Below are 23,669 nucleotides of genomic sequence, written 5' to 3' on the forward strand. Positions count from 1 at the left end.
AGCCCCATATCAGTGTATTCCCATCTGACCCAGGATAAAGCATTTTTAGCAGAGCACTATTCTGACTGCAGTTATCTGGCATAATTTGGGAACGACAGCGGTGAACATGAATTGTGAAATGAAGCTCATTGGTATCATGCTGGCTCAGCCAGAGTACAAAAGCAAGCCATAGTTTTATTTCAGGTTTTACTAGCAAGGTTCAACTGGAAACTCTAAGCGAGTCAGACAGTTTTCATGCCTGAACACAGAAGACTCGAAAAAAGGAAAATGAACCATGCAGCTATATAGAATGAAAATTAAATTGAAAGCTTAGTAATTCCTGTAGCCTGAGTACCTAACAATATTCTTAATATCCGGGTACAGTGTTGTACATTCCCAAACATTCCAGGATTCCAGAAATGACTCCTGCAACCTTAATTATGTGAATCTTTTTTGGGGGAAAACTGTCATTTTTCCTTGACATATTGTATTGCCAGACTCAAGACACAGGAGTTCAAAGTCATAGATCAGAATTTTCATTAAGTGCACATGGCGCTTTAAATTGTTTGTGCTTTAAATTGTTTGTGCTTTAAATTGTTTGTGCTTGTTTACTGTTATATATATGAATTTCCAGTTTTAAATCTTAAAATAAATTTGTCCATCTATGCATTATTCTAGAAGGTAAGGAGCAGAAAAGAAAATGTTCTCTATAGGAAATAAACTGTGGAAAATATTTGCACACAATTTTTTAAAATACAATGTTTTAATTTAAAAAATCTATCATTGAAAGGGTTTAAATAGGATACTTCTTAAAAACAACTGTGTCTGCTTAAACAGTGTTACATGATGAGAGCCGCTGAGGTGTTGGGGCACAACAGCCAGGGAGTGTGCAAGGGGAAACCCTTGCCTCGACACTCCCACAGCTGGTGCCTGCACAGAAATCATTTCTGACCTGAGCATTTTTAGGTAATATAGTATTATTCTTGCACATTGTCCAATTTACCATGAAAACTATCCATTATTTTAAACTAGAAAATAAAAAATAACACATAGGATGTCTTTAGAAGGACAGAAGAGAAATCTACTTTAAATTAATTACGAGTTAAACATCCTCTTCTGCTTGCTGGCAAGTTTTCAGTGATTCTACAATGAATATTCTTCTGTTCTACATTAGTTGGTTTCTTCATGAAACCGTTTAGCTTGCTTTCCTTGCTCTCTTTGCAAACTTTAAAGGCATTTCCTGTGTGATGTAGAAAATGTAGTTTCTCTTAGCTTAATGGCTAATTACAGCAACAGGCAGGGGAAATCAGAAAATCCAACGAAAATTACAAATAAGTAATGAAGGACTATGTGAGCTTTAACTACAATTTCACACCCTGCTGCAACTGTTTTTTAATAAAGCCTTTGTCGACAATTCCTTTTGCTAATTTTAGTTTGATATTTTGATGTTTACTAGGGATATATTTTACAGAAAGTAGCTTTGGGTTATGTTTATGGTTTTCATTAGCAGAGATGTCTTTATCGGGAGTCGCCAAACTACAGTCTCATCTGTGCTCTATCTTCAAAACAAACACATTCTTCTGTTGTTGGAATAACTCAAATACAATCTACCATGTTGCTCTCCACTATTGTTTTAGGATTTCTTTTAGGATAAAAGGACAAAAGAGAATGCCTATTTAACATCCCTCCTCCTGTTGTATACCCTTATTTACAGCCATCATAGGAGGAATGCGCCCACCTGACCTGGGAGGGTGTACTTTGCTGGAATATTTGCTTTTGATAAATAGCAATAAAAACAATCTATTGGTGTCTTCTTCAATGTCTTTCAAGAGTGATCTGTAGTTTCTAGAATATAGATCCTTTACTTCTCTGGTTAAGTTAATTCCGAGATAACGTATGATTTTTGGTGCTATTGTAAATGGAATTGATCCCTAATTTCCCTTTCTTCAGTCTCAGTGTTCATGTATAGAAATGCGACTGATTTCTGAGCATTGATTTTGTATCCCGCCACATTACTGAATTGCTCTATAAGCTCTAGTAATTTGGGGGCGGTGTCTTTTGGGTTTTCCATATAGAGTACCATGTCATCTGCGAAGAGAGACAGTTTGACTTCTTCTTTGCCAATTTGAATACCCTTTATCCCTATTTGTTGTCTGATAGCTGTTGCAAGGACTTCTAGTACTATGTTGAATAATAATGGCGAGAGTGGGCATCCTTGTCATGTTCCTGACCTTAAGGGAAAGGCTTTCAGCTTTTCCCCATTGAGAATGATATTCGCTGTAGGCTTTTCATAGATGGTTTTTATGAAATTGAGGAATGTACCCTCTATCCCTACACTTTGAAGGGTTTTAATCAGGAAAGAATGCTGTATTTTGTCAAATGCTTTTTCTGCATCAATTGAGAGAATCATATGGTTCTTGACTCTTTTCTTGTCGATATGATCTATCACACTGATCGAAGAAGACACAAAAAGATGGAAAAATATTCCATGCTCATGGACTGGAAGAATAAACATAGTTAAAATGTCTATGCTACCCAGAGCAATCTACACTTTCAATGCCAACCCGATCAAAATACCAATGACAATTTTCAAAGAACTGGAACAAACAGCCCTTAAATTTGTGTGGAACCACAAAAGGCCCCAAATTGCCAAGGAATTGTTGTAAAGGAAAACCAAAGCTGGGGGCATCAGGTTGCTGGATTTCAAGCTATACTACAATGCTGTGATCACAAAGACAGCATGGCACTGGCACAAAAACAGACACATAGACCAGCGGAACAGAATAGAAAACCCAGAAATGGACCCTTGACTTTATGGGCAACTAATCTTTGACAAAGCAGGAAAAAATATCCAGTCGAAAAAAGACAGTCTCTTCAATAAATGATGCTAAGAAAATTGGACAGCTACATGCAAAAGAATGAAACTTGACCACTCTCTCACACCATACACAAAGATAGACTCCAAATGGATGAAAGACCTCGATGTGAGACAGGAATCCATCAAAATCATAGAGGAGAACGTAGGATGCAACCTCTTTGACATCGGCCATAGCAACTTTTTTCATGACACATCTCCAAAGGCAAGAGAAGCAAAAGAAAAAATGAACTTGTGCGACTTCATCAATATAAAAAGCTTCTGCACAGCCAAGGGAACAGTCAAAAAAACCAAGAGGCAGTCCACGGAATGGGAGAAGATATTTGCAAATGACACTACAGATAAAAGACTGGTATCCAAGATCTACAAAGAACTTCTCAAACTCAATACACGAGAAACAAATAATCAAATCAAAAAATGGGCAGAAGATATGAACAGACACTTTTCCAATGAAGACATACAAATGGCTCACAGACACATGAAAAAATGTTCAAAATCATTAGCCATCAGGGAAATTCAAATCAAAACCACACTGAGATACCACCTTACACCAGTTAGAATGGCAAAAATTGACAAGGCAAGAAACAACAAATGTTGGAGAGGATGTGGAGAAAGGGGATCTCTCTTACACTGTTGGTGGGAATGCAAGTTGGTACAGCCACTTTGGAAAACAGTGTGGAGGTCCCTTAAAAAGTTAAAAATTGAGCTACCCTATGATCCAGCCATTGCACTACTGGGTATTTACCCCAAAGATACAGATGTAGTGAAGAGAAGGGCCATATGCACCCCAATGTTCACAGCAGCATTGTCCACATTAGCTAGATTGTGGAAGGAGTCAAGATGCCCCTCAACAGATGACTGGATTAAGAAGATGTGGTCCATATATACAATGGAATATTACTCAGCCATGAGGAAGGAGGATTACCCACCATTTGCAGCAACATGGATGGGACTGGAGGAGATTATGCTAAGTGAAATAAGTCAAGCAGAGAAAGACAATTATCATATGGTTTCACTCATTTATGGAACATAAGAAATAGCAGGAGGATCGGTAGGAGAAGGAATGGAAGAATGAAGGGGGGGGTAAACAGAAGGGGGAATGAACCATGAGAGACTATGGACTCTGGGAAACAAACCGAGGGCTTCAGAGGGGAGGCGGGTGGGGGATTGGGATAGGCCGGTGATGGATATTAAGGAGGGCACATATTGCATGGAGCACTGGGTGTTATATGCAAATAATGAATCATGGAACACTACATCAAAAACTAAGGATATACTGTATGGTGACTAACATAACATAATAAAAAAATTATTATTAAAACAAACACACAAAAAAACAATCTATTGGGGCACCTCGATAGTGCAGTCAATTGAGCGTCTGAATCTTGGTTTAGGCTCAGGTCATGATCTCAGGGTCATGAGATCGAGCCCCGCGTTGGGTCTCGTGCTCAGCATGGAGTCTACTTGGGATTCTCTCTCCCTCTCCCTAAGCCCCTCCCCCCTCTGTCTCTCTCTAATAAATAAATAAATCTTTAAAAAAAAAAAAACCCAATCTACTGAGCAGTCACTTCTAGAAAGGATAGCTATATTGGTAGTTCCAGTAACTGTAGGAAAGAAAAGTCATTTTGTCACTTTTGCTAATTTTGGAAGAATGCATTTTCTGGCTCTATAAAACCAACATTATGACTTCTTTTCTACAGTGAACAAAAAAGTATAACATGACTACTTGGTTCTACAGAAAATCACCCATATGCCATTTGAACTGAGATTGATTAAAAGCAAGGACAGTTAACTGTGGTCTTTGAGGGTTATTCAAAACCTCAACTTCCCCCAAATTTCCTAGCTATAATGCAATTCTTGACCTCTTGAATTTTGTGGCGTGACTGTAGAGGCATCTATTATATACAGAGATCTCTATATATAGAGATTGGAAACCAATTTATAATGTTAGATATATACTTTTATCTCTGAAACTCTTTGGGCCAATTGTATAAAATACTACATCAAGGATTGTTGGAAACATTGAAGGATTTCATGATGTAAACATACCTCAATGTCATTTAAATTGAACAAAATGGTTCCTTACTTTTCCATATACATTTTAACCATCTTCTTCACAAACTTGTTCAATAAATACTGCATGAAACAAGCATTTTGCACTTTGTCCCACAGATGCAATTTGCCAACCTGATTGATTTCTTTCTCTATAAACTCACCTGATTTCTACATACTCTATATTTTCTCCTTTATTAAAGGTGATGTAATCTTAGCTTCTATCACATTCATATCCACCAAACTACTGAGAACAAGCGAGAGATAAAAAGATGAAGATAGGAAAGGATAAGATTTCACAAAGCAGATTTGTAACCGAATATAAAAATCTGACAAAAACTCATAAGGTAGATATGGAAGATTAATGAAACAATGACTTTATATGAAGAAAAGAAATTTGGCAATAGAAATAAACTAAGACACACACTTGGAAAAACTAAGAATGAGAAATTGAGCAGTCAGAACAAATTATTTATTCTGGGGAGACTCACTATGTTACTCTGATTTGAACAGATCAAAAAATCTGCACGTTGCCAGATGGAGAAATTGCATTCACTTGTGTTCACCCACGTTTCCACCTAATTTGTCTTAGCGCCCTGTCTTTCACTAATGATATAAACTAATTTCTATGATTTCTTAGGTAGTACTTGGTTAAACAAAGAGTAGGACAGAAAAGAGATGGCTGACATGGGTTGTCGATTTAAATCGGACTCCAGCTTTAGCTCCATTTTAATTGCCATTTCCTTACATAGACCAGAGCTGGCCACCTAATCACAACCAACCAACCCATGTTTCTCAGTGACAAGTTACATCCTGTGAATTACATTTAGTTGACACTGTGGGACTACTTGGTGGCCACCTGAATGAGCAGAATGTTTTAAGGCTGGTATATGATCCTCCTAGAAACCTTTGGCTTCCAAGTCCATCCAGACTTGTGGTTTTGATTATAAAACCACAGAATATCAGGGTTTGAAGAGTCTTTTGATAGATTTTATAGATTGAATTCAACTCCTTTGTTTTTCATAAAAGAAAGCAAGAGGAGGTTAAATAACCTGGGTAAACTCTCTTGTGTCTCTTAATTTCTAACTCGGTCTTCTATGTACAAGAGGTCAGTTTTAGATCTATTGGACCCTCTGATCAGAGGCTCCACCTGAATGTGTGTAGACTGAAGAGTTACAGAGAATGGGAGGAAGTTCTTCATTAGTGGAGGTCTTCAAACAGTTTTAAGAGCTAAGAGAGATAATACTGTCTTTTCTCATTTAACTGGTGAAGACACTGAGACAGACAGGTTAAGCAAATTGTCCGAAGTCACACAGCTAGGAAGTAGCCACTCTGGGATATAAACTCAGTCCGTCAAATACCTGTGCTTCCCTTATACAAATTTTTGCTTTCTAGTTATCATCTGCATTATTAGGAAGCTAAGCTAAGTCACTAAAGAGATCTCATTACTTATTTTTTATTCATTTGTTTGTTCATTCAGCCATCCATTCAAGCAGCAAATATTTACTAAGCATCTAGTAACTGCCAGCCACTGCTCTAAGTCCTGATGATACGGCAGTGAACAAAACAAAGTCGTTCTCTAATGCAGATTACATTTAAATAAGGGAGACACATAACAAAAAATATATAGTATAATGTCAGACTGCAATAAGTGTTTGGGGAAAGTAAGAGAGCAGGCTAAGAGGATTAAGAATGATATAGTGGTGGGGGAGCTGGGTGGCACAGTAGGTTAAACGTCTGACTCTTGGTGTTGGCTCGGGTCATGATCTTGGGGTCGTGGGTTCGGGCCCCTGTCGGGCTCTGCATTCAGTGAGGAGTCTGCATAAGACACTCTCTCTCCCTCTGCCCCTCCCCCTCCTTCTCAAAAAAATAAATAAATCTTAAAAAAAAAGAAGAATGATATAGTGGGAAGAAGGGACTCCTTTTGAAAAGGTGACAAGAAAGTCTCTCTGAGGAAATAACATTTAAGCAGAGACATGCAGGATATGAAAGAGAAGTAGAATGTCGCAGGCTGAGAGAACAAACACAAAGGCCCTCAGGTAGAAACAAGCCTGGCTCATTATAGAAACAGCAAGGCCAATATGGCTGGAGCCAATGAATGAGGGAGGGGCAGAGCATGGCAGGTATCAAAGCATAGAGGCCTGGACGAGAAGTCTGAATTTTATTCTATGTACTCGGAAGCCAGTGGAGGGTTCTGAGCAGGGGAGTGACATATTCTGATTCACATTTTTGAAATGATTTCTTTGTTCTCTGAGGAACCACCAGTACAGAGGCAAGCATAGAGGCAGAAAGATCAGTTTAGGGGCAACTGCAACAGTTTAGGTGAGAGTTGAAGGTTATTTGGACTACAGTGGTAGAAGTCTCAAGAAGCCGTAGATTCACATCTATTTCGTTGGACTGTGGAGGTATATGAGATATTTTCATGAAGTGTTTGTTGCATGTAAGAGAGAGAATGAGGACTCCTAACTTCCAGAGAAGGTTTAAAACTCCTTTTCAATTATGTGCTTAAAAAAAAAAAAGCAACCAATCCATGTGCAGAAGACGGGGAATACATCTGCCGTCTAATAAAGCATGTGACTGGCATTTGTCCCTGATTCTAGAGAGGGAGGTTCTAAACCCTTGGAATTCCCTACTGATATAAGTGTCTTTGTTATTCATGAGCGCCCCTGGATCACACCTGAATTTACACTGAGAGATGAGACAACTCTGGGTGGGGGCTGGTCACTGGTAAGAGCACCTGTGGGATTAGAGGGTTGGGGCTTTGAGTTAACCCAGCCTCCAGGGAGAGGAATGGGGCAGGAGTCTGAGTTCAGTATTATGGCAAATGATTAAGTCAGTCATGCCTATGTAATGAAACCCCAATGAAAACTCTGGGCATTGAAACTCAATGGAGCTTCCCGGTCGGTGAACACATTGTTGCGCTGGGAGGGTGATGTGCCCTGTTCCAGAAAAAGGGCACAGAGCACTGTTTGAAACCCACCCATATCTTGCCCCATATGTCTCTTCATTTGGCTATTCCTGATCCGTATCCTTTATAATAAAACTGTAACTTGGAAGTACAGTGCCTCTCTGGGTTTTGTATGTCATTCTAGTGAATTACCCAACCTGAAGGAGCCATGGAAAACCCTGAATGTGAAGCCAGTTGTTCAGAAGTGCAAGGGGCCTGGAGACACCCAAAGTGCAGTTAGCACTGAAGTCAGGGCAGTCTTGTTGAGGACCACACCCTCTAACTTGCGGGGTCTGAGCCAACTCCGGTGGTTAGCATCAGAATGGTATGGCAAACCATCCGTTTCTTGGGGTTCCGTGATTGTTCAATGAGCGGGTAGTGAGGGCAATCCTGCTCACCCCAGAATGGTATTACACTATAGTGGGTGTCAGAGGAGCGTTCCGGGTCACTGCCACTGTACAAGACAGGATAGAGTGATTTATCCATAGCCAAGCTGTAATGGGAAGGGAGCATTTAGTCTCGCCACCCCTCTGTCCTAAACAACGAGCAAATCCATGTAAGTATTACATGTTAACACTGATTTCCTGTGCTAAAGTCTCTCACCATTTTCCTTTAGTGTGTTTTCCCTCATGTGGAATTTTCATTCAAATATCAATAGCTCTACTAATACTTTTAAATAAATTTGTTATTACCAATTAGCAAACATGCATCCTATGTAAGATTTCAAAACTCCATCTTCAGTTTTGGTCAGTCTTCCCTCCTAAATCCAGTTTTGTTATTTCTAAGAACCAATTGCTGAGGGTCCCAATACAGGGAATGGACTGGCAACCAAAATCACTCTTTCACCAAATGTTTTGGGGGAGGGAATAACTACTGATACTTCAGTCAATAAAAGTATGCTTCTAGTCACCCAAACTCAAAGCCTTAGTCTTCTTTTCCCTTCTCCTAAATGCATTATCAGCAAACATTTTTCTTAATCTTGCACTTGGAATTAGGGAGTTAAAAATTAGTGTGGATGAACCTCAGAGATCAGTTATTTCATGACTCCATTCAACAAATGTTTGTCGAGAGCCTTTTTATTCCAGAAGCTGTTCTAGGTACTGGGGAAACAGTGACAAGGACCATCAAGGGTCCAGTGTCCAGGGAAACAAAGATAATTTTTAAAAGTAGTTAAATGAATTGACTGGGAAGTAATTTCAGATAGGGGTGCAGGCCTTGCGTGAGATATGACAAAGTGCTCTTATAGAGGTCTTGGGTCTTCTTTAGTTGGGTTGGCCAGGAAAGGAGGATTTTAATTTCTGAAGATAAGCATTCCAGATAAAGGGAAGAGAAGAAGACAAAGTTGGCAGAATTGGAAACCTTAGAAAGAAAGTCAGGAAGGCTGGGCCCCGGGAGGGGTGTGGTCCCACCTGGTTCATGGGTGGTGGAATGAGGACAATAGCCCATCCTCGCTCTTGGTCAAGTCTTTCCACTACACTCATCCTTTGCTTTCTATTACATGTTCCTTCCATCACATTTTCCATTAGCATGTTGGTCATTCTTTCCTCCAGCCTCTTGCCCCTTTACTACATCCTACTATGAACTATTTGATGCTTTATAAAAAAAATCATATAATTCCTCTACTTAAAAGTCATCAATGTCTCTCCTTTGTGGGTCAAGCAGAAACTTCTTACCTTGAGCAATGAATAACTGCTACCAGTTAGCCCCAACCTAATCCAAGTGGGTGAGTCCACCTGTGCTTTGATATCAATTACTCAAATCTGCTGCTTTCTTTCATACACAGCGTCTTCTCCTCACCTTGCATGATAGCTCCTCAGCTGTAGCTCGTCAAATGTTGCTGCCTGGTATTATCATCCAACCTTCAGGACAGATCATGCTCTTCCAAGTAGGTCCTAGATTCTTGAAGCAGGGAATTTATTTGTCTCTCATTTGTCCTCCCTACTGTATCCAACCCACTCCAACAGACATGGTAGGCACTGAATTAAAGTTGTTGAATAAATAATAATTTTTTGAGCCCTGAAATGCTATTCTGATCTAACTTATATATATTCTAAAATTGAACGTAACACTTACCATGTATCGGATATTGTAAAATTATTAACTTGTTTAATCTTCATAAAAACCCTATAGGTAGAGATGTTTACCCATTTTACAGATGAAAACACTGAGGCATAGGAAGGTTAAGTTATCTGCGCAAAGTTCTGGAAGTCCCCAGTCTACGTCTAAAGCGCTAGGCCACGGTGTGTCTCTCTTACACACATAACACCCTTTCCCCAACTCCCTTTCAACACACCGGACTCTTATATTATTCTTGGTAACTCGGGCACAAGTGAGTTATATGCTAGAAAACAAAGTGAGGAAAACATGCTGCTCTCAAGTAAGAATCAATTTTACAATCCCCAGTAAAATGAGTTATCTTATTATTTATCTATCAGCACTAAGTCTTTGTCTTCTAAAATAGTATTTTCAAACTGGATTTAGGGCTCCTGAATAGTACCAGGCCCTCAGCTCAGGAAACAGAAATTCTCTGAGGCCCCGCAGCACAGGTGCAGCCTGAGACAGTGGAAATTTCCCGACCCCTGCCAGAAGCAGTTTAATTTTCTCTTAGGGCATTAGGTTTCAGGTCTTAAAGGAAAATTCATGATCTGGTTGTTGTCCTACAGAGATGGCCAGCAGCACAGAGCTGTAACCATATGAACAGGAGGCCATGGGGATTTAACAGGCAGACTCCAGCCAGGGTTGCTGAAGGGGGTCAATCTATATGTGGCCTCCCCGTGAAGACAGTGGGAATAGTCAAATGCTGACGACTCCACAACTCCTGCCACAACTGCTTCTCATTTGTAACATAAAACAAACAGTAACATACTCAAAATTGGATAGAAAAATATTGTAGATATTAGAGTTGTCACACTTTGAGAACTGGGACAGAAGAGACTTTGGAAACCACTCAGATTTTCACATGAATGAAGACTTGATGTGCAGAGAAGTCAAACCTCTTCTAAGTCACAGACAGAATCAGGGCCCAGGGCCTTTATAGCACAACTTGGCACCCAGAGAGCTAGAAGAACACCCTGGGCAATTATCCCTTTGTGAAGTTCAGGCACCTATGCAAATAAACCACCCTTGAGTTGGGCTATTTCTGAACTTCAGATTTTGGTGAACTGGTCTTTTTATGTCAGCTGCATTTGAAATGCTAATCAATAAGCTCAGAGTAACATAAATACCTTAAAGCCTTTCCTGAGAGTTCATCATGACAGTAGAACACCAAGGCAGAAGGAAACTTAGAGAGCTGGAATACTTCTGCTAAACCAAAATGTGTGTGCTTTTTACCAGGACTTTTGCAAATGCTGAAGGAGACGGAAAAGGTGATTGCCTGACTGAAACATGCAGCAAGCGCTTCACCTGAAGGAGCTTGGAAGGCACCCTTTGGAAAATGAAATCGACCTCCTTTGTTGTTCCCATCACAGAGCCAAGAAAAAGGCAAAGTGCGCCCTTCCCCTCCCCCGGGGTGAACGTGTAAGCAAGCAAGGTAAAAATCTGTTCTTATACCATCTTTGCTCTGACTCAACGGCAACTCCTACTACTCCCCTTCACAATGTCCCTGTGTGCTCTTGGGGACACTCCTGACAGTATCTCACCATACTCGCTGCGGGCAGATCTGTTCTAACATCACTTGTAAAATGCAAATGGATTCATCAACAGTTCAAGCAATTAAAATAGTAAGTGAGCTCTTGACTTCTGGGTTAACAAAGAAACAGGTGGCAAATGGGCTTGAGTTTGAGGCCACAAGAGAGGAAGGTTCCTCTGCCTGGTCTGTCCCAGTGGTGACACTTGACTATGTAAAAACTGTAGTGACTTCTTAAGATCTGCCTTCTGCTCTGAACAGGAAGCTCTGTGACAGTCCACACCTGTCCTGATGTCCTCTGTCCCCCTTTCCAGGGGCTAGCACAGTGCCTGGGACACCGTAGGTGTAAGTGCTCACTGAACAAAGAAAGCTGGCCGTGGCCTAACCTCTAAGCGGACCACTATGCAGCATCAGCACTGTTTGAACGTTCAAAGGCTTGAGTGCTCTGCATCTGTGAAGTAGTCTTTCTATTTAGCCATATTAAGTAGCTAAATACTCACATAGAAGTGGAAGGACCAAGCTCTTTTCGAGCAATAACCCTGAACCAGATATCGTGTTAGGCACTAAGGTATATGGGGTATATACAGGATATACAAGAATCTTACTTAAGAGTATTACCTCCTTTTACAGATGAGGAAACAGACTCCAAGAGCTGGGGTAACCTATCTCAGCCGCCATTCTTTCACCAAAACCTCCTGAACTCTAAATCTCTATTTGGAGGCAATGGATCCCACTAACGTGACATTAAATGACTAATCTTTGACATACAAGTGCTAAATCACTTTTGTAAAGTTCAGCACTTATTTCTCAGGAATTCCCTTAGCTAAAACTAGTCCAAAATCCAATGGCAATTAGCTTGCCTGATAACCTGACCTAACACAAGAGCAGCTTAATTACCATCTCCACTAATGACTCATGATATGGCATGGGCGATGCTAGTCTATTAAAATCCACTAGACAGAAGTCGTGTGGCTTTACGGTATGTAGTTATCATTCCCACAACTTACATTTTGATGGTATCTGTTACTCTCTGGAAGAAAGCCAGTATTTCCGAATAAAATGTATCAGTCCTAACAATGTGGACATGATTGTTCCAGAAAGCCAGCTGAGAATTGAATAAGATCTTACAGTAATGAGTAGGACTGGGAAATAAGAATTTTCTTCGGCACATGGGAAGAAATGTTTTATTAAGGTTATGAGAATCAGAGATGTGAGCATCCCTTTGTAAGTTAAAAATAAATGACTTAGGATGGGTCACCATTTCAAAGAGGCTTCTAGATGTTGAACAAAATCCAAATCATTTTGCTGTAAACATTTCGGTCTGCAACATAATCCCGTACTAACACTTATTAACCAATGTTAGGTCACGAGATATCCAAAACCTGACCAAAGCACTTCTATGTTCACCCACTGATGAGAAGTTAAAATCCTCTTTTAGAGTCCTATGAAAATTGTTTTCTCCTTTCTGGTTCTACTTTTTTGCTAAGTAAAGTCTGTGTGGAAGACTCTTTATATTATCATCGTCATCATCAGTTATTATTAGTGTTAATGGTTATACCTCTGTATCTTTTAGCCTAAGAGCATTCTTTTTCTGATTTACTCACTATATACAGTTTCCCTTGGATAGCCTTGTCCTAATCTGTGATGTCATGTATCATGTGTTCTCTAGTGACTTAATAAATATATATGCTCATTTAATAAATCTTTATTGAGTATCTACTATATACCAGGCACTGTTCTATGCTCCTCGGGCACCCGAGTGAACAAAAAAGACTGAAATCTTATCTTTGTGATAGTTTCTACCTTTTCTAGTGGACCGTCCACTTTAGACTTCTCACCAGAATTCCAGACTCATGTATTCAGTTTCTTATTGGTCATATGCACCTGGAAACCCAAGTTGGACCTAGGCAGTTGGATACTCCGAGGCACACTGAGATGATCACATTTCTTCAACTTACTCCTGTGGAACCCCAGTGATTTGGGTTGAACCCCTGCCTTCCCCTCACCTTCAGTAAACCTTCTACCTGCACCTTTTCACATCCACCACTTCTTCTCAGTCTCCAGTGGCATTCATATCAGCTTTCATCACGGTTACTGGGTCATGAATTCACGCTACCTGTTCTTTTTCTTGCTCCTGGATGGCCCCCCTTGTATCCATTTCTTACTCTGCCACAGAACATGCTTTCTAAAATACACATCTGACCTTGTCTCTTTGTTTTAAGATCTCTCCTGGTGGCTGCTTTACCTCTTGCCCCCCTGCTTAGCCCCACTCTTTCTCTAGACGGGCCCAACTGCTCCCTCCACCTGCTCCATCCTCATTTCCCTGACTGACTCAAGCAACTGGCATGACCCTAGGAAGCCTCCCTTCCCGGGCCGTCCGCTCCACGGCAGGCTCCACCACTGCACTGAGCCATCACCTCTCCTTCGCTGGAGTTCTCTGTCTCCTGGGTTTCACCAAAGCTTCCCAAAGGAAGCCCAACCTGGAACCTGAGGCAGCCCAGTGCCTGGGGCATGGTAAGCAGTCAGCCTGTGTTTGTTGGATGAACGAACCTTTCACCAATGGGAAATAATTTATTGACCTGCACTTTTAAGGCATTTTACATCTTACCTCAACTATTGCAGCTGAGGGACTAAGAATTCCAATTCCGTAAAATATTGGAGACATCCTTTCCTCCTTCCAAAGATGTCTTTTGGTTTTGGATTTTGGGTTTTTTCCTTACCTTTTCTCCAACACTTGACTTACATATATTTGATCTTGACAGTCAAGTTTTGCCTGATTCTTCAGTAGGTGAAGCAGAGCTAAAGGTAAAAATCACAGCCATTCATGCAGAAAAATTTGTAGCTGGGTGCTGGTTCAAGCACTTATTTCCTGAGCACCTTGGATAAGTAATGAAATTCTCTGAGCCTCCGTTTCCATAAAATGGGTATAACTAAATAACATGCAAAGCTGTCGGCACATATCATAAATTTTGTTTCCTTTCTTCTTTGCTGTGCACACTTTCCCTTTAAGATACACACCTTGCCTGAAATATAGGCCCCTCCATTCCTTCAGTCGAAATCCTTTTCAAGGCCCAACTCTCCTTATAATCTTCTCCGCGCAACTGCCCCCAGTCCTTTCAGCCCTGTCCTGTCCTCTGTGCTCCAGTGGTTCCATGTCTTATTCATTCTGCCCAACAAATCCATACTCAGTACCTACTATGTCCTGGGTGTTAATTTCGGTGCTGGGAATACAGCAGTGATCAAACCGGATGTGTAAGTGCTGAAGTCGTACTGGAGAGAAATAAACACATCAATAAATACGAAAACAATATTAGGGTCAGATTAATATAGGTGCTCCAAAGGGTGATGGGAGAGAAGTAACTGGAATGGGGGTGTCAGGGAAGGTGCCAGGCATGGAAAGAGTTAGGAACAGCAACTGCAAAGAGCAGGCACCTTCATGCCAAGCCTCTGGCCAGGGAAGACGTACGAATTTGCCAGAAAAGGGCCAAGGTGGTTGAACTGCAGTTGGCTAAGGAAGGTGGAATGAGGTGAGACTGGTGAAGCAGGCTGGGACCGGATGGCATAAGGGGCCACGGTAAAGAGTTTGGATCTTATTCCAAGCCCCACTGAAGGGTTTTAGGGAGGGGCATTCACAGTGTCATTTGAGATTTCTCCAGATGCTGTGTGTTGGTACGTCTACCTGAACTCCCACCAGAGTTCCGATTTGCACTATAGTTTCCAGTGACGGTAGCTGTCTTTTCTATTAGATGGTGGTTCTGTGAGGCCAGTGATGAAGTTTTATTCTTGTTTTGATCAGTGCCTTGTGTGCAGTGCTCCCTGACAAATTCTTGCCAAATTAAATTGAAATATCCTGCAGCCTCTGTCTTTCTTGCCTGCGATTGTAATAATTGTAATTGAAATACTTCTAATCACTGTAGGAAGCTTGCAGTTGCCAACCAACTCGGAACGAGTACATTTTTCCTATTTGAATTCCTCTCAGGCCTTCCTGCAATTGTAGGGCTGTTAGCTGACTTCCTGTCTCCTCGCCAGGTCTACTCCCCGCCCTGGACTGAATGTTTATAGTCCCCCCCCCCTCCAACCGTCTGCAGAGCGTGAGGCCCGCTGCTGGGGGTGCTGGGTGCAGCCGGTCTGGTCTGCTTTCAAAGGAAGCACGGCTTCTAGCTTTGTACACCGCACTGCATCAGATAATAATGGAACGTGTAGTGACCATTTGCATGTGCCAGGCATATTACAGACACAGCCTGCCTGTCCACTGGCTGTGCAACTTGGGGCAAGTCATCAGTCCTCTCTAAGCCCGCTTCCTCGTGTGCAGAATGGCGACAGTCTGAGCAGAGTGTCTCGCACGGTTGTTCCAGGGCCATAAAGGAGATCACACGTGTCAGACACTTAGCACAGCACCTGGCACGGAGTCAGCACTCATCCAATGTCAGTTATATTAGTAGTAGTGCTGTTAGCGTGCATGATTTTATTTAGTCCTCACAGCAGCTCTGCTAGCAGCAGCTCTGCAAGGAAAGTCTTACTACATCCAGGGTCAACATTAGCCGCACATAGATATGGCTGTACTAGTTGCTAAGACTACTGCAATGTTTCTTAGTTGCCAAATTAGCCACTGTCCCAGCCCTCCAAAGACCCCTCTCCCACTAGGACTCTACAGCCTTCTCTGCCCAGCTGCTTTCCCTGGGATCCTGGAATCCTTGTCTTCCCCACTCCCAATCCAGCAACCACAGGGACAGGGACAGGGCCCCGGACAGCAGGAGGCCTCCCGGGTCCAGCCATACTCAGCCAGTTCTATTCGAAGCACTGACTGGCTGATTGTACCTGCTTCATTGATGGGTAAAGCGAAGCACAGAGGGGGAAAGTCAAGTCACCCATCGTGTAAATGGAAATCCTAAGAAGTCAAACTTCAGAATCTATTACCTAGGCTCACTCCTCTACACTGAGCTTCTCCTCAGCACTGATTAGAAACACTAACAAAAGCCATATTTTGGCTTTTTGAATTTGGAGAACCTATGCCCTGGCCGCCAGGTGATTCAGTGTCTGATCAGTTCAGGAAGTAGTCAGTGACACCTGCCTGATTTCATCTCTATGGCCCATCCCACTCACTTTCACGAATCTCATTTATTTATTTTTTTTTAAAGATTTTATTTATTTATTCGACAGAGATAGAGACAGCCAGCGAGAGAGGGAACACAAGCAGGGGGAGTGGGAGAGGAAGAAGCAGGCTTATAGCGGAGGAGCCTGATGTGGGGCTTGATCCCATAACGCTGGGATCACGCCCTGAGCCGAAGGCAGACGCTTAACTGCTGTGCCACCCAGGCGCCCCCACGAATCTCATTTAAACACGATTTGGGCCCAATCCTTTACCCTCACTTCCAATATGGACAGAGTCTTTGATATGAAGACTCTATGTACAGCCACCCTGGGAAGGACTTACCATTCCTATCTCTATTTTTACAAACTAAAAAGAAGATGAGGATGAGGTTAAAAGGTAACTCATGGGTATTATATATGAATACTAAATAAGAAATTAGAATAATATAGAAGATAGGCCCCTTAATGCCAATGAAATTCGGAGTTGGGAATGAAAAGGCTCCCTCTTAAATTGAAGACACATGCCTGGACTTAAGCTACGGAAAGCAAAGGTGACGTCTCCTTCAACGTACACATTTACTTCTTAATTGTGCATTCTGAGCTGCAAAGACCCCCTCGGTTTGTCTCGAAATGTAAACATTTGTAACAGAGTCTTACGAAGTTCTAAAGTCTTAGGTTTTCAAGATTGAGCAGTTACATAATTGGCTTAATTAGATCCAATTACACACTTAGCATAAATTAGAAACAATAGAATCAGAACATATAATTTCATAGTTATGACACATAACAACAATGCAGACATTATTAAGTCGGCAAATGGTGCTAAAGGAGGAGGGGCGCATACAAATCCTGGAAGACTCAATGTCTTTCACGAGCCCAAACATCTCCCCCTCCAACAGTTACTGTTCAGAACCTGGTTCGACTATAAACAAGATTGATTTTGAGTTCTAGACACAGAAAACATCTGGAAAATTGTGAGTTCTTTTCCTCCCTTCTGGAGCCAAAGTAATGAGTGACTAGATTTCTTTTCTATCTCATTGGAAAGACCATCCCTCTCTTTCTGAAGTCTCAATAGATTATTGCATGGAAGAATCTACTCTTTAGGGTGAGGTCCAATGTAAAACCCTCCACTGCGCATGCGTGCTCCTCCGCCAGGACGCAGCCTCAGGCCCACTCCTGCGATGCGGGCACGGGTGTGGGGGACTGGGTTTGAGAAACACGGCGAGAGGGGATTAAATTGCCTTGGCTCTCAAATCAGCCACACGATTTCTAATACTGCATTCATTATACTTGGTTCAGGTGACCTAACCCTTCCTGCTGTATCTTTATCTTCCAATTTTAAAAGAGGGGAAAAGATGACATTTGACTAATGAGAAATTCATGTTCTAAACTCCTGCAGCTATTTTGGTGTACTTTCTGTAAATTATGTCCAACGACCAGAGGGCTAAGAAAAAACCATTCATTTGTTAATTTACTCGTTATTTTATTATTCGTTCAATAAATGTGTTGAGCTTCCTGGGGGAAAGAGACTATTTCTTACTTATCCTTCTGTATGAAACCCATAACACAGCTGCTAGGAGACAGGAAGCACTCGCTGTATATCAAATTGCTTTTAAGGCATATTACAGATATTACCTGCCCTGCTATTACAAAGAACAAAGGGCTATTCTGTTCCTGGCTGTGGCCTTCAAGGAACTCACAACTCTTTTTTGTGTCAAGACAATTATTATGTTAACAAAAGCATGAGTGAAATTGTCCTAGCGGACATCGCCATGATAGCGGGACACTAGAGAGGAGGCAAGTAAATACAAGAGTTTAAAAGTACCCTGTACTAGAATGAGGAAGAGATCCTCACAAACCCATGGTCCTGGGGGGTGGCCAGCCAGGGTCTCAGTGGCAGTCCAGTACGGCGGAGCACACGGGGACGGCGGCAGGTCTCTGAACGGGCCCAACAGGTCTCTCTCACAGGCACCTCTGGTTTTGATCCTGCTGTTTGCCAAATTAAGTCAGAAATATCCCCAAAGGCCCCAACCATATCTCAGCAAATGAACACTGAAAATCTGAAAATGTCCTCAAAATGTGAGAGAAACATCTAAAAGCCTTGGGCATTTTTTCTAATGATCTCAATTTTGTTTGTTCCTCCTCAGTCATCATCCTTTGGGTAATGGGAGAAGCAAAAGGGCTTAGCGATGCTCAAAGGCCATTACTAGTACAGGCTGGAGGATTTATCCTTTTATACCCTTTCCTCCATTTTATTGGATTCCCTTTCATTATTTTTAGTTTCTAGCATGGGCCTTCCCTTTCCCTTCTCATTTTCTGTTCCCAATAAATACAGGCTCAAAATATCAATTCTCTTATCAAAAATGAGGGTTCGCTTGCCAGGGGAAAATATATTCCCCAAATACCTTGATCAACTCACATCTCCCCTAACAATATCCCAGAAGAAGCTTTGTGTTCGTTCAATACTCAGACAGTGGCTGATAGTCAAACAGCTTAGTTCAGTGTCTGAAGGCAAGGGAAGGAAGATTTCAATTTCTCTTCCTATTTCAGTCTTGATCCTATTACTGGATGGATGTAGAGGCAGAAGTATATTTCCTTAGATTCGAACATCTAGAAATCAATTTATTTACAATGTACGGTTTAATGCATATCGATATAAATACTCCTCATTGACCTAGTAATAAAGTTGGAGCACTGGAGGTGAAAAAACATACCGAGCAGAGAAACACCCCCCAAACTTGTTATATGCTTGCTTTCCTCATGCCATAGGGAAGGAGGCGCTTCCTAAGGGTCTCAAAGTACAAATCAGATATACTTAAACAGTGTAGTGGAGTTCAGGTGAGTTGTTTTATGAATACGAGGAACTTCCTCATTTTCTTTTGCATAAAGCCTTGAGGGTAAAAGGTGCATCAATTATGAAGAATTAAAAGCTTCTTTCAAAGCTCTACTGATAAACAAGCACTTAAATCAACTTGGTAAATGAAGCTATTTTTAAGGAGCAAAAATAAAAGTGGTAGGAAAATGCCTGTAAGGTTTCCTTCCAAACTGTTAAGAGTAGTTGCCTCTGGGTTGGAGAGAGAAAATATAGTCTTTGAATTGAACTGCGGACTTCCTTCAATTTGCTGTGTGCTCTAAAATCTCAATCTCTCTCTCTCTCTCTCTCTCTCTCTCTCTCTCTCTCTCTCTTTCTCTCAGAGAATCAGGACTACAAGGCCATAATCTCCACAGTTTTGAAGTAACAGATTTTCTAAATTGGGTTCATTAGCTACAGATTTTTTGAAATGTTCCAAAAAGGCTATTCCAGTAAGTGAGCACTCTTCTGTGTCAATGACTTTTTGTTTCCATCAGTCCAGAGCTTAATAATTTTACTCTTCCTTCTCCCGGCCATTGAAATGCAGAAACCGTGCCTGTTGTCTTGGCCATGCCCTGCTTGGATGAGAACGAGACAGTTCCTATTGGAATAAGCTGGTGAGTGCTCCTCCCTCCCGTCACGGCTCTGGAGAGAGCTGACGGAATAGGATGGGCAGAAACATGGATAAGTACATAGATCCTTAAAAATTCAAGTACAAGTGCTTGGCAAAATGCTGGTTTTCATGTTAAGGTGAAAGACGGGTCTTATGGTAAAAGCCACCTGGTGATTTCCTTATTACAAAACCCAAAGGCTCTGTTTGACCGGTCTCTCCTTTATGGCCTCTCTGCAGCAATTAATGCTGTTGAAACTCTGACACTGCGAGGCTCATCTCTTGGCTTTTGACACACTCCATGTCCTGGTTCTCTTTCTGCCCCTTTTATTGTCTTCCTTTCTACTTATTTTACTTGCCTTTCTTCTTTTTCTTGAATGGGGGATCCCCCAGGTTCTGTCTCGGGCTTTCTCTTCCTTTCTCTCTTTACACATTCCTCCTTCTCCCATCTCTCTCTAATCTGATGGCTTCAACTGTCACTTCGTGTGGAGAGTCACAGTGAAAACTGTCAGCTACTGAGTACCTCCACTGTGCTAGCCACGTTTACTGTGTCATCTCACTGATCTCACACCCATCTCCCTCCTTTTAGATGAGGAGGCAGAGGCCCTGGTAGGTTCAAAGATTTATCCAAGATATCCCAGACCACACAGCAAGTAAGTGACACAGCTAAGGTTTGAGCCCAGATCTTTCTGGCTCGAAGGCTCATGCTGTTGTCACTACTCTGTCCCTCCTAATTTATGACTCAGCTTCTGGTCTCATTTCGAAATCAACAACTGTTCTTCTCCGACCAGCCTCTCCTCTTGCAGAAGACCTTCTGAAACTGATACAACACCTTTCTCCCAATGACCAGGCTCACAATGTCAGGTGTCTTGGGCTCATCTTGTAGTCTAGCGCCTCTCCTCATCCTCCCTACCCCTAATCTCATCAACTGCCAAATACCACCTCTGATTTCATCTCTTCCCTCTCCCAACCAGCCTACACACCAGGGCCTGACTACTGTTCTAGGCCACATCATTCCCGCGGTGAAATCCTTCATTCCTGCGGTGAAATCCTTCAGTGGCTTCCCATTCCTGATGAAATGATATCCCAAACTGACACTTAACCATTCATAAGTCCGATCTACTTTCTCTTTCATATCTCTCAGAGCTCCTTGACAAGTAGACTATGTCCCCCGAGTGTCTGCGTGTTCCATCTCTATGCCTTTGCTCAGGCTGCTCCCTCTTACAGGGACTCACTCTTAATCTAACAGATACCCCCAAACTACACAATTCCTACCCTGTCTGATATACTGCCCCCAACACACACCCAATAATTCCCTTCCACCACCTCTCGGTTGGATGTCACCCTACATCTTCAAGCCTTCACAGATTTTCATTTGTTCCACTCTTGGGGAACTTAGCCTATTTTACTTTTGGCCTGTTATTCTCATCTCCCTTTAATTAAGCTCTGAATTCCTTGGCAAAGAAGGAATGTGTCAGACTCTTCAGTGTATTCCCCAAAATCTTTTAGTCCAAGGGACACAATAGATGCCCAGTAAATATGTATTCACTAAATTGACAAACTTTGATAAAATATAGCAATGAGAAGTTACATTTTCAACATAACGCTCTACATGTTTTTCCCCCAGCAAGCAGATGCAAAATATTTCGCATAGACGGTCCCTGAGCATCTGGAGATCAAGAATGTATAAATAATGACTATGAGTGTCTATCTTCAAACTGATTATGTTTTTTCCTTTTTTTTTTTTTTAAAGATTTTACTTATTTATTTGAGAGAGAGACAGCTAGAGAGGGAACACAAGCAGGGGGAGTGGGAGAGGGAGAAGCAGGTTTCACTCTGAGCAGGGAGCCCAATGCGGGGCTTGATCCCAGGATCCCGGGATCATGACCTGAGCCAAAGGCAGACGCTTAACGACTGAGCCACCCATGCACCCCAAGAATACCTTTTTTCCTAATGTAGAAGGGAGAGAGGGCAGAAAAGGAAACATGGAGAAAAGAAACAATATTAGGTTCTGCCCACTGTCACATAAAGAATGACAACTTCATAGTAAGATGCAAACCTCTAAGCACATAGAACAACTTATAGCAGGATGCAAGTCAAAAAGAAAAAAAAAACATGAAAAATGCACAGCAATAAAAATTCAATTTACATGTAGCTCTCCTGTGACACATAAATATTGTCAGGTAAGATAAAGTACTGCAATGTTAACTTGAACTTATTATATGTTACCCGCCAAACATATTCTTTGGTTGCTCCATTTACTGTAGTTTATGTCTTCCTATGTGCATGACCAGCTTCCAGAAGGAAGGACACACAGCCACTGTCACCTGGCTCTCCTGCAGCTTCAGCACTGGAGCTTACTAAATGTTATCCTTGGGACCAGGCAGCAAGGAGATCAGGACTCTCTAAAGCCTCCTTCTCAAAGTGTTGTAAGAAGATTTTTGAGAAAAAAATTCCAACATACAGCTATGTTTATTATAAGAATACAAGAATTTCTATCAATGCAGTAATACTCACTAAATGTGCATCATGATACACTAAAGTTGTAACTTTGACTTCTCTTTAAGCCACTTAGTTTTAATCTTCTGTAAAGCAGAAGAAGGTCCAAATCATGGACAACCACAGCCTCTGCTACTGATCTTAATGAGGAGTTATGAACAAACAACTAGGTATGGCAGAATCCATGCCAATCATTACCAACCACCCAAACTGTATATAGTCAGTGAGCCAGTGTTCTCCCATTGAGATCAAACATTATACTCTCCCCAAACCTGGTTCAGTTTCTTCAACTCCTGATTTCTGAAATCCAAGGACTTTCTTAAAGTATGACTCTTCTGTTCATATTTGCCAATGGGCAAGTTCTAGATTTGGGGAACTGAGACATCAGCAATGACACGAGGTCAGAAGATGACAGACGTGACTGAGATGGTGCTATTCATTGCACAGAGAATGCTTCAGTGAATATCATCTGTGCACTTGAGACTTAGATTTGGTTTCTATAACCAAGAAGTCCAATGATTTAGCCAGCATGAGGATTCCTCAGTGATTGACAGTCCTATTTAGAAGTTAACACAATGACTGGGAGAAGGGTAGGGTAGAGAAGGGGAAAGCATACACGTGCAACCTAGTCACAGGTTCAAACGCTCTCATCACTCACCACGATCATTTGAGCCACATAACTTTCAGGTCCAGTGTATTCAGTTGGGTCTTTAACCTTCACCAGGACTAGGAAGTACAAATAATGCCACATATTGTGTTCTGACTTGATGTGCTCCTCAAATGAAACCGTTTTATTATCAAACTTGTCCCTCTCAAGTCCTGCAAAACACAGAAAACACAATGTATGTAATTTGTCATTTAATCAGCACTTCTCAGCATAAAAACAAAACATCACAATTATGTGAATAAAGGCTTTCCATGAGTGTGCCAATTTAGAATGTTATGACTAAAAACAACACAGTACAAGACCTCCAGAAAGAAGGCCATAGCTCGTAGATTTCTTCCAAATGAACATTCTCTCCCCTCCACCCCCCACCCAATGGATCCTTGGAGATGCACAGTCCTGTCATAGTTGTAAAATTTGCAGAAAATTTTAAATATAGCCATGTCAAAACTGTCCAATTAAACTGGACCACAAGT

The 23,669-nt window shown here is 41.6% G+C and overlaps 1 protein-coding gene across 2 annotated transcripts in view; it reads right to left on the reverse strand.

Moving 5' to 3' along the window:
- Positions 1 to 23,669, reverse strand: part of ITPR2 (inositol 1,4,5-trisphosphate receptor type 2) — a 477,037-nt gene that overhangs the window by 35,439 nt on the left and 417,929 nt on the right. For both annotated transcript variants that reach the window (XM_045811874.2, XM_087855710.1), the window contains one exon: positions 23,188 to 23,348. In XM_045811874.2, coding sequence (XP_045667830.1) covers positions 23,188 to 23,348 — 161 coding nt within the window. The remainder of the gene's footprint in view (positions 1 to 23,187; positions 23,349 to 23,669) is intronic.

The sequence above is a fragment of the Ursus americanus genome, chromosome 25, assembly GCF_024610735.1.
Source record: "Ursus americanus isolate L20-20 chromosome 25, mUrsAme1.1.p, whole genome shotgun sequence".
Lineage (NCBI taxonomy): Eukaryota > Metazoa > Chordata > Mammalia > Carnivora > Ursidae > Ursus > Ursus americanus.